At 37.7% G+C, this 15,298-nt stretch overlaps 1 protein-coding gene across 4 annotated transcripts in view; it reads right to left on the bottom strand.

Annotated features, from left to right (window-relative positions):
- The window catches only part of LOC150097209 (lysosomal alpha-glucosidase-like), a 284,573-nt gene that overhangs the window by 227,144 nt on the left and 42,131 nt on the right, over positions 1–15,298 (bottom strand). For all 4 annotated transcript variants that reach the window (XM_090407697.1, XM_090407698.1, XM_090407699.1 and 1 more), the window contains exon 3: positions 9,410–9,578. In XM_090407697.1, the coding sequence (XP_090263823.1) occupies positions 9,410–9,578 (169 nt within the window). The remainder of the gene's footprint in view (positions 1–9,409; positions 9,579–15,298) is intronic.

The raw sequence follows: 15,298 nt of genomic DNA, 5'->3' as shown, positions 1-15,298 counted from the left end.
ATTCACAAAGGTACTGCTTGTCCTTTATAGTGGCAGAAGTCTATACTCTACAACTGGTTTGCACGTGCTATTGAAATTCCCCAAACTTTTAAGGAGCATTTTGTACATAGATTTCAAGACTGTACTACTTTATTTCCTCTTATTTTATTAACTTCAGGATAACTGTAAATTTTATCAATTCTGATGAATAAGAATAATGACTAATATACAGAGGACAAGCAGAGCTTTCTTTAATAAATAAAAAGCAGTTGACTCTCACTACAACAAACTAACAAAAACTCCTGAATCAAAACCTAAAGACACAACACTGTGCTAAAATAAATTTCTTACAGCAAACTATCTACTATAACAAACTGTTTGTGTGTCCCCTGTGCCTTAACAAATCCCACAATAGGTATGTATTTGGTAGATTATTGGCGCTTGATGTGAATTTGAGATGTGATATCAACTCACATTTTTAGGGAATGTAGAAAGAAAGTGACAGTTCCAGAAATCTGGTTCTTTAATGAAAGTCTTCCAAATAAAAGAGTAATGGTCAGCATGAGCTTCTTAAATGGTAGTTTTAATTTAGTAATCTTATACAAGAGCATTTGACAGAAACACTTATACTTTGATTTATCTGGAATTTGCAAAAACAATTAGCATGCAATAAACTGATATGTAAGGATTCAACAAATAAGTTCAGGTTATTCAACTGGCATTTGCCTCACAGAGAGCCAAATGCCTAAGTCTTTAAGTTGTGGTGACAATGTCCCAAAATAATACAAAAAGGGCAAGGTAACTGTTACATAAAGGGGGGATGAGGGGCTCTGAGCATAAGATATCAAATTATAGAATGATCTGTATCTCTGGAGCAATAGTTAAGAATACCAGAAAAGTTGTTTAAGAGCAGAATTTAATGGAAGGTAGTAATATGACACCCTATGGGAGGCAGCATAGCTTTGTGAAGGTAAGCCTTACTTTAGTAATTTACTTCCTATATTACAGAAAGCAATTAAATTACAATGGCAAAGTCTATCTTCACAAAGTAACAGTTGAATTGGATAAAGAAAATGGATACATCATGATCCTGATAAACTTTGCAAAAGCAATTTGACAGGATACAGCACAGAACTCTATTACATACACCCTCTGTCCAAAAAGAAACTGAACTTTTTGAAAACAGAAGAAACTAGTGGTGCCACCTGTTGTATATTTTTGTTGTCGAAAGCGGCAACCTACATTCGTGTTGTGTCAACTGTTTATGATATTTGTTTCATTAAAAGCCGAGTTATAGTGCCAAGAGTGACAGTGTGTTTTGACAAATGGGCGGAAAATGAGTTTCAAACAGAGAGCTGCAATTGACTTTTGTGTTAAACTTGGTAAAAGTTTTACCAAAACGCATCAAAAAAAAGCATACGGTGATGAATGCGCATACTGTACTCAAGTTTACGAGTGGTTTAAGTGATTTCAAAGTGGTCGTGAGACGCTTGAGGATGACGAAAAGCCGGGCCATCCAAAAGCTGGACCGAGCGAAGTTAACATCCAAAAAAAAAAGTGCGTGATTTCATCAAAGAAAACCCGAAATCATCCATGAGATTGATTGAAGATGAATTGGGGATTCCAAAATCAACCATGCACAACATTTTGACTTTTAGGCCTTCGTAAATTGAATTCATGATTTGTTCCCCACAAGTTGACCGACGAACAAAAAATGTATCGAATTGAACACTGCAAGGACCTCATTAAAACTGCTCGTAAGGACTTAAACTTCCTTGAAACAATTGTTACTGGAGACGAAATGTGGTGTTTTGAGTATGAGCCTGAAACAAAGCACCAAAGTGCTGAGTGAGACCACCAGAAGAGGGGCTTCTGAAAAAAAGTCACTTGGAGAAGTTAAAAGTAAAGACAATGCTGATTTGTTTCTACGATTCCAAGGGCATTATCCACAAAGAATTCAATCTGCCTGGTCAAACGGTCAATGGTGAGTTTTATCTCGAAGTTTTGAAGCGAGTGATAGCGAGAATTCATCGTGTACGGCATGAATATTGTGACAACCGATGTTCATCAAAACACACCATCACTCTTGGCATTATAACTCAACTTCTAATGAAACAAATGTCATAAACAGTTGACACAACACTAATGAAGGTTGCCGCTTTCGACAACAAAAAAGGTACAACAAGTGGCACCACTAGTTTCTTCTATTTTCAAAAAGTTTGGTTTCTTTTTTGGTCAGAGGGTGTATATTGGAGCAAATGGGGTTGGATATCAAGCTGATGACATGATTAAGAGAGAGAGAGAGAGAGAGAGAGTGTGTGGCTGATTGTCAGATAGATTAGTATTCAGTGGAGTAGAATTCAGGAGTAAATTCTACTCCTGAATTCTACTCAGCAAATTAGTAACAAATGACCGATGGCATACTACAGAACTCTGTGCTGTAGCTCTGCTATTTAATTTTCTCATTAATGATATAGGAAATTGTGTGGTGGGATGTTATGAAGAAGATCATGTTAATGACAATGGGAGACCAGGATTGATTCAGATATGTGAAAATGAGAAGTGTCAGGTGCTAAATGGATATTATCAACAAAAAAATATACATAAGTTTACATGGATCCAACCAACTAGAGGTCTGAAATCAGCAAAGGATCTGGTGATAGCCAGACAAGAGCAAATAACAACAGTGCAAGACGTGAGAATGTTCCATGGAGTTGAATGTGGGATATATCATTATATGGTAATGATGGTATATGATTTTGCCAGGAGGCCAAATACTGCATATAATGATGGCAGAGTTACTGAGATCCCTAGATGCAAAATAGAACTGTTACAAGATGATAGTATAAGGGATTTATATAGATGATGTCTTGAGCAGAAATTCGATTTAACCAGAGAAGGATCTGCATCTGAATTATATGACCATTGAAAGAAATGTGTATATAGAGCTGATTAAGAGACCTTTGGAAGAGAAGGTAAGAGACAATGAAATATAGAATGGATGAAGGAAAAGATAGAAGAAAAGAAGTGACCATATAAGAGATGGTTAAGCAGTAAAACCCTTCAGGAAAGAGTGGGAGGGGTACAACAATATTAAGAGGCAAAGGCCTAAGAAGAAGTGTGTGTGAGAGAGAGAAAGTGCAGTGAAATTGAACAGCTAATGGGATATATTCACTCTGCTGAGGCTAGTGATTTGTGTGACAGGTACAAGCCTATCATAAATCTCAAGCAAGACTTAATATTATTTCCCTTCAAGATTTTAAGAAATATTACAAAAGTTTATTATATGAGGAAAGGGTAGAATATCAAGTAGAAAGGATATTTGAAGTGACATTAAAAGAGGTAATGCAGGCTGTTCAAGTATCAAAGAATGGAAAGGCTGCTAGCTCTGGTGGAATGGTAATAGAGGTGTTCAAGTACCTCCCACCACCCACTGACAATGATATTCAACAAAGAGATTGCAAGTGAGGATATCACTTATGACCTGAATTTGTTATATGTATCATATTGCTGGCCTGGTTGGTCGAGTGTATCCACTCTCCAGCCAAAAGGCTGCAGGTTTGAATCCCGCCGTGGCCATGGATATTTGTGATTGTCTGTGAAAGTACTAGTGGTGGTAGCCGGCAGTAGATGGCGTTGGTGTTAGATGATGATGGCTGGTGGAGTAGTGAGACAAAGAGTTGTAGACTAGATGCCTCCCTCGATGAGTCATTGGACTCCCTGGAGGTGTGATGTAATAATAATAAGAAGAAGAAGAAGGGCAATAAGAAAGACTCTAAAACTTTTATAAGAATAAATGTCTTCTTTGGTTAGCAGGATATTTAGTCAAATCATGAGGAATAAAGTTGAATTTAAGATATCCCCGATAATTTCAGAAGAACAATCTAGTTTCACAGTAGAAAGATCTTGAACCCCATTGATTTTTGTAGATCTAGAGAAAGCTTATGATACTGTCCCAAAGAAGACAATGTGGCAGGTATTGAAGAGAGCAGGAATAGATGAAGGAACAATAAAGGTGGTGCAAAGAATGTATCAAAGATCCAGGTCTGCTAGAAAGATTGGTAACTTGGTACCAAACTTTCAAAGGAATTTATTACTAGCAAGAGGCTCGAGCAGGGATGTTGTGTGTGTCACCAATGCCGTTTAAGATCTACTTGGATGCAGCCTTGGAGGACTGGAACAGGAAAAAAAATCCTACATTCTCTTCTTTTCACTAATGCCCAGGTGATCCTCACACAGGACAAGGAGGATGTGGACACCAGATGAGGAAACTGTTGAACTTTTGAATATACTAGATGAGGAACTGTTGGATATTATTATAATTATTATTATTAGACACCTCCAGGGAGTCCAAGGACTCATCGAGGGAGGGCACCTGCTCTACAACTCTGTCACCACCACTCACTCCATCAACTGACCACAATAATACCAACAGCATCTACTGCTGACCTCTACTAGTATTTCGAAAGCCAATCACAAACATCCATGCCCACGGCGGGATTCGAACCTGCAGCCTTTTGGCTGGAGAGCAGATACGCTAACCACTCGGCCAGCCAGGTTAATAACCAAGTACCTAGTAGCTGGAAGTGATTATGCAACAGACTTGAGTTAGAGGTGGGAACAATAAATCAGTGGATACCTTCAAGTATCTTGGATTCGTGATAGATAAGTCTGGACAGTGTGAAATGGACATAGCATTTCAAACAGGACAGGCATCCACAGTTATTAAAACCATGAATGGTGTTTCATCTAGTCATAAGGTCTCAAGGAAAACTAAGAATCACATGTATCATGTGATTATAGAAAATATAATGACCTATGGATATGACTATTGGATTTTCACTAATAGCCAGAGGAAACAAGTAGAAGATGTGGAAATGGATAACTTTGGACAAAGTATGAGAGCCACCTGTATAGATCATTTGAGGAATGAATATATTTGAACAGAGATGGAAGTTTAACAGCTGGTAATGGAGAGGACAAAGGCATGTGATATGAAATGGTATGTGACATGTCCAGAGAATGAGAGAAGAATGATGGCATTAAGAATTATGGGTCATCTACCCAGAAGGAGAAAAAGAGGAAGACCAAGGGCTATGTGGAAAGGGACTGTTGTGATAGTGATGGAGAAAAGAACCTTAGGAAATGAGGACTGGAGAAATCATGCAGAGTGGAGCCCAAGAACAGATGGCTGCTAACGTGGAGAAGCCTGCAAAAAAGAAAAGAAAGAAAGAAGAAGATATAGGAAATTATTTGAGACCACAGAATATCCAGTTCTTTGCTGATGATGCAAAACTGGGGAGGCATGGCAGAGCTGCTCTTAGGAATGAAAAAATTACATGCTGTGTATTAGACTACATGAAGTTGATGATGCTAATGATTTGGGGGGGGGGGAGAATGACAGTGGACAGATAGTGATTACACAAAGTGTATTACAATAATGTGCAAGGGAATCATCAGTTTCTCTCACCAAGCTGTTTAATTTAAGCCTTAGTACTGAGATGGCACCAATGGAGTGGAAATAGGGGAAAATAGTCCCACTGCATAATGAAGACTCCAAGACAGAAATTGTAAATTATAGACCAATCAGTATCTCAGGAGTGGTAGTTAAGGTATTGGAAAAATTGGTAAAAGAATTAATTACTAGGTGGATAGGAATATCATACTTTATAAGGAGTAACATAGTTTTGTGAAGAGAAGGTCTCATCCTAGTAATTTGCTAAATTTTTATAATAATGTGGCAATGGAGTTAGATGAGGAAAATGGCCAACCAGTAAAGGAATTTGACAGGATTCCACAGAGATGCAGACTTTTGTGAGGAAAGGATATATATGGAATTATAAGGCTGGTGATTATGACAAGCTTAGGAGACAGCTTGGAGCTATAACATGGAATGAGGAATTGAGTAGTAAGGAAATAAATGCTGCATGGAAACTGATAAAGAAATACATAACAGTATCAATGTGTGAATGTATTTTGAGTATGTATTTAGGCCAAAAGGGGCTGAATAAGGTAGGTGTAAAATGGATGAATGTGGAGCTTAAGCATGAAATCTGGAAAAAGAAAGTACTTCGGAGGAAGTACAAGAAGAATAATGGTAATAATCAGTTACATGAGGAGTATAAAGAACAAGCCAGGGGAAAGACTCAATTAATAAGGAAAACAAAAGTAGAGTATGAGCAGAAATTGGCAAATCAAGCACAGAAAAACCTTAGAGAGTTTTTTAGATATCTGGCAAGTAGAAGGAAGAATGATCATGGTAAGATGATGTTAATGAATGAAATTGGCAGAATGGTAACTGCTGCAGAAGACATTGTTGAGATATTCAGTGTTCAATTTATGAGGATATTTCAATCTAATCAGGATGGAATCACAAGGAACTTAAGTGTAGAGGACATGGGAGAGGATGGCTTAATTGTGAGTGAGCAGGAGGTATTTGAGGAAGTAAATAAACTTGATGTCAATAAGGTGATAGGATTTGATCCCACATCACCATGCATCTTAAAGGAATGTTCCAGGCCATAAACAGGAATTGGTATGCCTGTTTAATAAAAGTCTTGCAACAGCAGGTTTCAAGGGAGTGGAAGGAGGATAAAATTGTTCCACTGCATAAAGGTGGTGATAACGCTTCAAATTATAGGCCAGCCTGTATATCTGGAGTTGTGGTGAAGGTACTGGAGAGATTGGTGAGAGATAGGATACAGAAATGGGTTGTCACAGCAGCAGTATTCTCTGTGGTTATTAGCATGGGTCTGTAAAGGGGAGATCATGTTTCACTAACTTATTTATATACTATAACAAGGTAACAAATATCTTGGACAGGGGAGATGCATATACAGTGGTGTACTTAGATTTTGCAAAGGCTTTTGATAGATGGCCACCCGACAAGCTCTTAAATAAATTGAAACGGATGGGACTGGATCACAGACTTTTGAGTTGGATCAGTGACTTGCTGTTGGATAGGTTATCAAAAAGTTGTATATGGGAGTATGGTATCTCAAACGAGAAAGGTCACTAATAATGTGCTGCAGGGGTCAGTTTTAGGGTCAGTGTTGTTAAATTTGTATGTTAATGTTACTGGGACGGGTTTAACTAGTGATATGCAGCTGTTTGCAGATGATGCAAAACTGGGGAGAGAAATGCAGAGTTAAGCAGATGTTTAACTTGAATAGATTACATGAATGGGCAGGTAAGTGGAACTTTCAGTTCAATGTTGCAAAGTGTAAGGTTTTGAGATTTGGTAAACAAAAATGGGATACAAAGTATACACTTGGTGGGGGAAACTTTAAAGGAAGTAGAATTCATGTGCCACATTGCATAAGTTGTGAAGAACATCACATTGGATAATGGCAATGATGCAGAGGACCCTGACATGCACAATTAGAGAGGTTATGATGCCATTGTATAAGGACTTGATCAAACTCATATAAATTATTGTGCACAGATTTGGTCACCGGGTTTTCATGTAATGAGGATATGTTGGAAAGGTGGTCAGTGGTCTTTGGAATGTGGAATATGAGGACAGAATGAGAGAATGTAAATTGCAAAGCCTTGTGAATAGGAGGAAGTGGGGGAGGATATGATTGAGACAGAAGCTATTCAGGGTTTGTTATCAGGTTGACATGGAAGAGATTTTTCATGGAACGGGAGATGGGAAATAGAACAAGAGGCCATAGCTGGAAACTGTATAAGGAGGGTGTGAGCAGAGGAGTAAGTTCTTTGCATGGAGACTGGTTGGTGAGTGATATGCATTGCCTGAGTGTGTTGTGAATGTAGACACACTAAATCAATTTAAAGCATGGTTGGATTAGCATTGTGTGCAATTATGTATACCTCCCATGATGAATCTCATGGAGGTGAGATGTTAATAATAATAATAATAATAATAATATATTATATCATATGCAGAAGAATGATAGATTACACCAGTATTCCAGATATCTGTTTAATTGTGCTACATGCTTGAATCAGGAGTTAGCACTATTAATATTGATGATATTACAAAGAAATCCCTGGGTAAAGAGAGCACCTCTAAGCACAATTGGAAGAAGAATGGGAGGCTGCACACTTTGATTGGAAAAAAGTCCTGAGTTTGATTCTAGTCATTATGAGAGGAATCTTTATATCTGCTTTTTCAATTGAAAGGTGAGTTAGCCAATCTTATGGGTAGTAGAGGTTTTTTCTTATGGAAACTCTGGTTTTTCATCCCATGTACAGGCATATTGGAGAACATGCACAATTTACATAGAAAAAATACTATTGGCAGTGGATGGCATTGTGTTGATGATACAAGTGCTGGTGGTCGATTAAGTAGGGGAGATAGTGAATTGTGTAGTGTAACCTCGCTCAATAGGTCTTAGACTCCTTTGAAGTGTCATGTAATAATAGCAATAATAATATCTCATATCAAAAATGCATAGTATTTACTGCTATAGTCAGGCTCCTTTGTCTGCACAATATATCAACCTAGCTGTACACTGTAACACAAAAATCCATGGCAGCTAAGCAGGGTGACTAAGATGTAACAATTTAAAAAATGTTTTGCTAAAAAGTTGATGTTAATAATAATTTTTGTTTATGAATAAACTAATGAAATTTTCTTAATTAAAATTAATGGTTAAGTTAATTTAGAATGACATAAATTTAATTTACTAATATAAATTGCTCACTTGGAAGTGAGAGAAGAATATTAATATTCTCGCATTTAATATTTAATATACATTAAGAGTTCATTCGGTTTCAATGGTTAAGTTTTCGTCAAGTGTCAACCACCAATCCTTGACCTGAATTCAGCCGCTTTTTTTTTTTAGTAGATAGTGGAAACTACAGTTTAAGGGGAAAGAGTCACCCCCTTGCCCTCAAGTTGCTCTGATAGCACTGGAGGGAGGGAAGGAGTAAGAAGTAAGAGAGAGTAGAGGGAAAGAATAGTAGAAGACCAGTCTCCAGATATGATATATCAAGTGTATATCATATCAGGTCTAGCTTGGGTATCTCGGGTTTGCCATGCCCGTACTCACCAATGAGAATTAAAAGATTAATTCTTTTATTAAAAGATTAATTAAGTGATAGACAAAATAAAAGAGGACCTGAAAACCAAATCACAAGCGACACCAAACTGGACAGAATTGTTCGGACTCTCCTGGAACAGACAGAAGTGGAAAGAGTTCATTCGGCCTCCATCATCTATGTGGATGATGGAAGAGAGAAGAAGATACATTAAGATTTAATATTTAACATTAATTAACATTTAATATTTAATATAAATTAAGATATTTAATATTTAATATCAGTGCTAATTAATTTTAATATTACTCAGTGCCTAGATATATAAATATCCAAAGAATGCATTAGAAAGTCAACAGTTTGAATTTTTGATAAAAATGTTTTTCAAGCTAATAGAAAATGACAAAATAATAATAATAATACTTACAACAGGGGCATAAGGATCTCGATTAAAGAAAGTAAGCTGTGTCCATTGAGTGCTTTTTAAAAGTCCAGTTTTATGCTCCCCAAGACCATATACATAATGTGATGGCAGAATTGAAGACAGTTGGATAAACTGATTTGAATATACCAAACGTGATAGATCAGTCGAAAATCTAAAGGAAGAAATAAAATATATAAGGATATGCTACCATTAAAAGAAAACCAGATTTCAGATTGTTTATGAAATTGTACAAAAGTAATGGATTACATAGGCAAAGTGGATATTAAATTCAACATTATTTCAAAGCCAAATGTTTGTAGAAACTATGAAAGTTTCTTAAATAGATCTGAGAACTTACGAGAATATGGAAGCTGGGCAAGAGTGTGGTTGACAAGGGTGTTAGAGCTAGGTTTTTTACTTGGAGAGTGGTGAATGAGTGGAATAAGCTTCCAGAGTCTGTTGTGGGTGCTACGACCGTGAATGAGTTCAAGGCAAGGTATGATAGATGCTGTATGAATGTCGAATAGTTGTTCTTGACATGATGTTAGGGCCTCCCTCGATGAGTCCGTCGACTCCTTGGAGTTGCCCGGAATAATAATAATAATAATAATAATAATCTGCAGCAACCCTGAGTTGCCTTAGTATGGACTACTTAAAAGACATGGGCACTGCTCAAGTGTCCATATATTCTCCTTTTATTAGTCCATATCAAATGTCATGTGAGAGCATAATAATAATTTATTATTATTATTATTATGCAACACCTCCAGGGAGTCCAAAGACTCATCGAGGGAGGGCACCTACTCTACAGCTCTCTGTCTCCACCACTCAATCCACCAACTATAACGGACCGCAACTACACCAATGCCAGCTACTGCCCACCATCACCACTATTTCACAGACAATCACAAACATCCATGCCCATAGCAGGATTTGAACCTGCAGCCTTTTGGCAGGAGAGCAGATATGCTAACCACTCAGCCAACCAGGCCAGCATTGTATTTTGCATTATATCCCTTAAGAATACTCACTGCTTCCACCGATAAATAAATGTGATTTTGTGTGAATGTTTTGGACCTTGAGGATACCACAGGAGGATTCCTAGTTATCCATGCTAATACCTCTTGATCACTTCCCATGCATTATTAATATTTTTCTCTCACAGTTTCTTAAGCCTAAATGCAGCTCCAAGCTACCTCCAAAATTTGTAATAATCACCAGCTTTATTATTACTATTACTACTTCACATCTCCAGGAAGTCCAAGGATTCATCGAGGGAGGGCACCTGCTCTACAATTCCATCTCCACCATTCAATCCCCCAACTGATAGCAACTACACCAATGTCATCCACCACTGGTATTTCCACATACAATCACAAACATCCATGCCCACGGCAGAATTTGAACCTGCAGCCTTTTGGCTGGAGAGCAGATACGCTATCCCCTCAGCCAACCAGGCCGGAAAAAAAAGTGCCTCAGCAAGGCAATCTCTGCAACTCCTTTGAACCTGAGTGTGCCCTTGAATGTTATTTGCATCATTAGCACCACTACTATCCACCATACCAGTTTCATTTTATAGTTTCATGTCTAATTATGTACAGATACATTCCTTCTTAATTAAAAATTCCACATTATTTAGCCACCTCTCAACCCAAGATTGAATAATCACTTTCCCTAGTTGGAGGCAAAGAGTTTATGGACAAATTTTGTGATGTTATCACCAGGTCCAATGCTCTCAAACTCAGAGTACCTTCCATTGCTTTCAGTTTCAGGTAATTATTTCTCATAAAATGCTTTCAAAAAACTATTTATTCAATTACTGAAAAGAACATGTCCCACTTTTGACAATGCATGACTTTCTGAAAAGTGAGTCATACCTTAGTAGTTTGCTCACATTTTACAATAGTGAGAACTAAGTCGGATAAAGAAATTCATACATTTACTAAGAGATAATTACCTGAAAGAGCATGTAATGGTTGGAACCAGAGATTTGAGAGTGCTCTATCTGGTAATATCATCAGATGATATATCCATAATCAGGTAGCCTCTGATCAGAAAAAAGTGATCAGAAACCTAACCTAACCTAACCTGGAATCTAGGAGAATAATGGTAACTAGCAGAGTGCATCAAGGCTCATTACTAAGAGCCACTACTGCTTAATTTGTATATTAATGATATCTGGAATGATTTAAATGGGGGAGATATTCAGTTGTTAACTGAAGATGCAAAACCTGGAGGGCATAGTTAATAAAGTAATGCAGATATCCTGCAGAATGACTTAAAGAAATTGTATTCTGGGAGTGAAGGATAATGGTTATCAGTTTAATGTGGCAATGTGTAAGATGCACTTCCTTATGAAAAGATTACATGCTGTGTGTTTTCATGATACTGGATAACAGGAAATAGATGAAGCTAGGAATCCAGGGATAACTGAAGACAGAGAATTTAAGTTCAGAAGGCTTATTGTAAAAAAGTTGGCGAAATAGCCCAAAGGATTGCTTGGATAAACACACTGACTAATAGAAATAGGAAGGTTATTATCTCTCTTTATAACAATATGACATGGCTATATCTTTACTGCTATGCACACATTTGGTTATTACCTGGATTCCTTAAGGATGAGGACCTCATGGAGAAGATGGACAAGTGGTGAAGATGGTTACAGGTATGCAAAATGCTCCCTATAAGGATAGACTGAAAGTGTGTTAGTTGCAAAGCTTAGTTGTTTTTTTTTTATGTAGTTCCCACCCATGAAAGGTTATTAGTAAAACTATGGTATATTTATACAATGAGTGGGCTAAGGATTTTTTTTTCATTTTTTATCTATTTTATATATTTTTTGCAATTTTTTTATTTATTTTTACATAGTCCAGAAACCCTGCTCTAGAGACCAAACATGGAACTTTTTCAAGCTACTTCAGTCCTCCTATAAGCAATGAAATTTATTGCTTACCTAAGACAATCACAAACATCTATGCCCATGGTGGGATTAAAACCCATGACCTGTTGGTTGGAGAACGTGTACGTTTAGCCACTCAGCCAACAAGTTGACAGGTAGAAAGGAGGTACATGATAGAAATGTATAAGTTACTGAATAGGTTTTATAAGACTGATACAAAAGAAATGTTTTAATACATGATGAATAGAAAGAGAACCAGAGGTTATTCCTTGAAGTTGTATAAGAGTGAGGTTAGTATAGGTATGAGCATTAGATCGTTTGCTAGGAAATTGGTGAATGACTGGAGTTATGGATTTCCAGAGGTAGTTGCAAGTGCAGGTGAGGTATGATAGTTATTGTGTGAATAATGGTTATTGTGGGCTACTTGTGATGAGTCTTTTAACTCCATGGAGATGATTGTATTAGCTAACAAGTAGCTACAGACTAGACTAAAATATAATATTTTTTCAGTTTTTCTAAAGCCATGCATAACTACTTTTAGCTGGTTGCATTTCTTCTGCTATTATTAGCATTGTTCCTGCCCAAGTCCTGCTCTCTGTTTCCTTGCTGAAAAGTTAACTTTTCCCTTATATTCTATTCCTGTGACAATATCTTTTTCTCTGTCAATCAACTCTAATGCCTATAATTTTTGGTAAATGCAAGCTAACCAGTACTAAAAACACCTCACCCTTCCTCCAGCTATACTTTCAACATTAGTATTATATGAATTGTAATATCTCTTTGGGTCCATAGGTACCCTGGAAATCTGTTTCTCACTTCTTTGCTCACACCTTCCTTATACAGCTTTTCGAAATGGCCTCTTGTTAACTCCCACTGTAAAAAACTTCTTCAACGTTAATCTGATAAGCATCCCTTACCAACTTATCTCTATCATATCATCTCTCTCTCTCTCTCTCTCTCTCTCTTCCTCCTATCCACTAGACTCTGTAAATTATATTTTCTCAACATTTCTTCTTACAGACATTCAAATAAAAGAAACCACCTTAATCAATAATTTCTGGACCCTTTCCAACATTTCTTTATCCCTTTGAAAACCAGGTGACCAAGTCAGTGCACAGTAGTCCATTTGTGGCCTAATTAACGTCTTATACAATGGAACCATAATCTCCTTACTTCTATGAATCGGTGTCATTTGTAGCATTGCCGCAATCTGTTGTGCTGTCATTACAATTTTAGCAATGTATCCTCTAAATTGACTTTCCTCTTTCAGGATATTGCTCTCCCATACATAATTTGCTGATGCTTATCAGATAGCCAATCTCTAATCAAATGCACTCATCTATTATTATTAACATCTGACCTCTATGGAGTCAGAGAATCATCATGGGAGTTACACATTATCACACGCATAGCTCATCCTACCGTACCTTAAACTGATTCAATGTGTATACATTCACAACATACTCAGTTAATGAATCACACCCCAATCACTCTACACATAAAGAACCTTCTCCTCCCACCCTCCTTATATAGTTTCCAGGGATAGTGTATTTCATCCTGGAGGAGTCAGTTTTAATGCTAGAGGGATAGGGCAGGTTCAAGGTTTAGAGGTACAAGAGGAGAGTGTGTTTCAGATACTGAGAACTCTGGATGTCAATAAAGCTTTTGGACTGGATGGTATTTCACCATGAGTTTTGAGAGAATGTGCTAGGGAACTAACAGTGCCTTTAACCTGGCTTTTCAATGAAAGTCTGGCTTCGGCAAAGGTGCCCAGGGAATGGAAGGAAGGTAAGATAGTGCCATTGCATAAGGGTGGTAACAGACTGGAAGTGTCTAATTATAGGCCAGTCTGTGTGTCATCAGTAGTTGTTAAGATCTTGGAGAAAGTAGTGAGGGACCGTATACAGCATTGGGCAGATGAGGGTAATGTTATCTGTGAGAATCAACATGGATTTGTGAAAGGGCGCTCTTGTTTTAGCAATATGCTAGCCTTTTATAATAAAGTTACAAGAACATTAGATGAAGGAAAGGCATATACTGCAATTTTCTTAGACTTAGCAAAGGCATTTGACAGGGTGCCACATGATAAGCTGATATTTAAGTTGCAACACATGGGTCTGGATGTCAGATTGGTCAACTGGATTCAGGATTGGCTGTCTGATAGGTATCAGAGAGTTGTGTATGGTGGAGCAGTTTCAAGGAGACAGAAGGTTACAAGTTGGGTCACACAGGGCTCAGTACTAGGACCTATATTGTTTAACCTTTATATCAATGACATTGCCAGTGGATTGCAAGGGGATATTCAGTTGTTTGCAGATGATGCGAAGCTGGGAAGGATTATTAGTAACAGTGCAGATGTGGTAGCCCTGCAAGAGGATTTGAATAAGCTAGATAGATGGGCAAATGAATGGGGGTGTCAATTTAATGCAGCAAAATGTAAGGTCTTGAGGTTTGGGAAACATCGATGGGATGCTGCATACTCTATGGGAGGAGTTATACTGGAGGAAGTTGGGGAGACAAGAGATCTGGGGTTGATGATTGATAGAAACCTGAAGTTTAGGGGACATATTGCAAAGGTGGTGAAGGTAACACAGAGGATTGCTGCTATTATGAGAAGGACACTGACCTGCAGAGATAAGAGGGTTATCATTCCGTTGTATAAGTCTCTGATCAGACCACACTTGGATTATTGTTCTCAGATTTGGTCCCCAGGATTTGAAGGGGATAAATTAACTGTGGAAAAGATACAAAGACGGATGACAAAGATGGTCTCAGGACTGTACAAGGATAGTTATGAGAATCGGCTGAGGGAATGTGGACTGCAGAGTTTGGCAGATAGAAGAAGGAGAGGTGATATGATTGAGACTTTTAAACTGTTGAGAGGTGGTTACAGGGTTGACATTGGGGAGTTCTCTCACTTGGTTGAACAGTGGGAAGGAGTGATGACAAGAGGCCATCTCTGGAAGTTACGAAAGGAAACTGTGAGCAAGAGG

The sequence above is a fragment of the Typopeltis vanoorti genome, chromosome 17 (assembly GCF_054136105.1).
Source record: "Typopeltis vanoorti isolate ZY-2024b chromosome 17, IOZ_Tvanoo_1.0, whole genome shotgun sequence".
NCBI classification, from domain to species: domain Eukaryota; kingdom Metazoa; phylum Arthropoda; class Arachnida; order Uropygi; family Thelyphonidae; genus Typopeltis; species Typopeltis vanoorti.
This window is presented reverse-complemented; position numbering and strand designations above follow the sequence as displayed.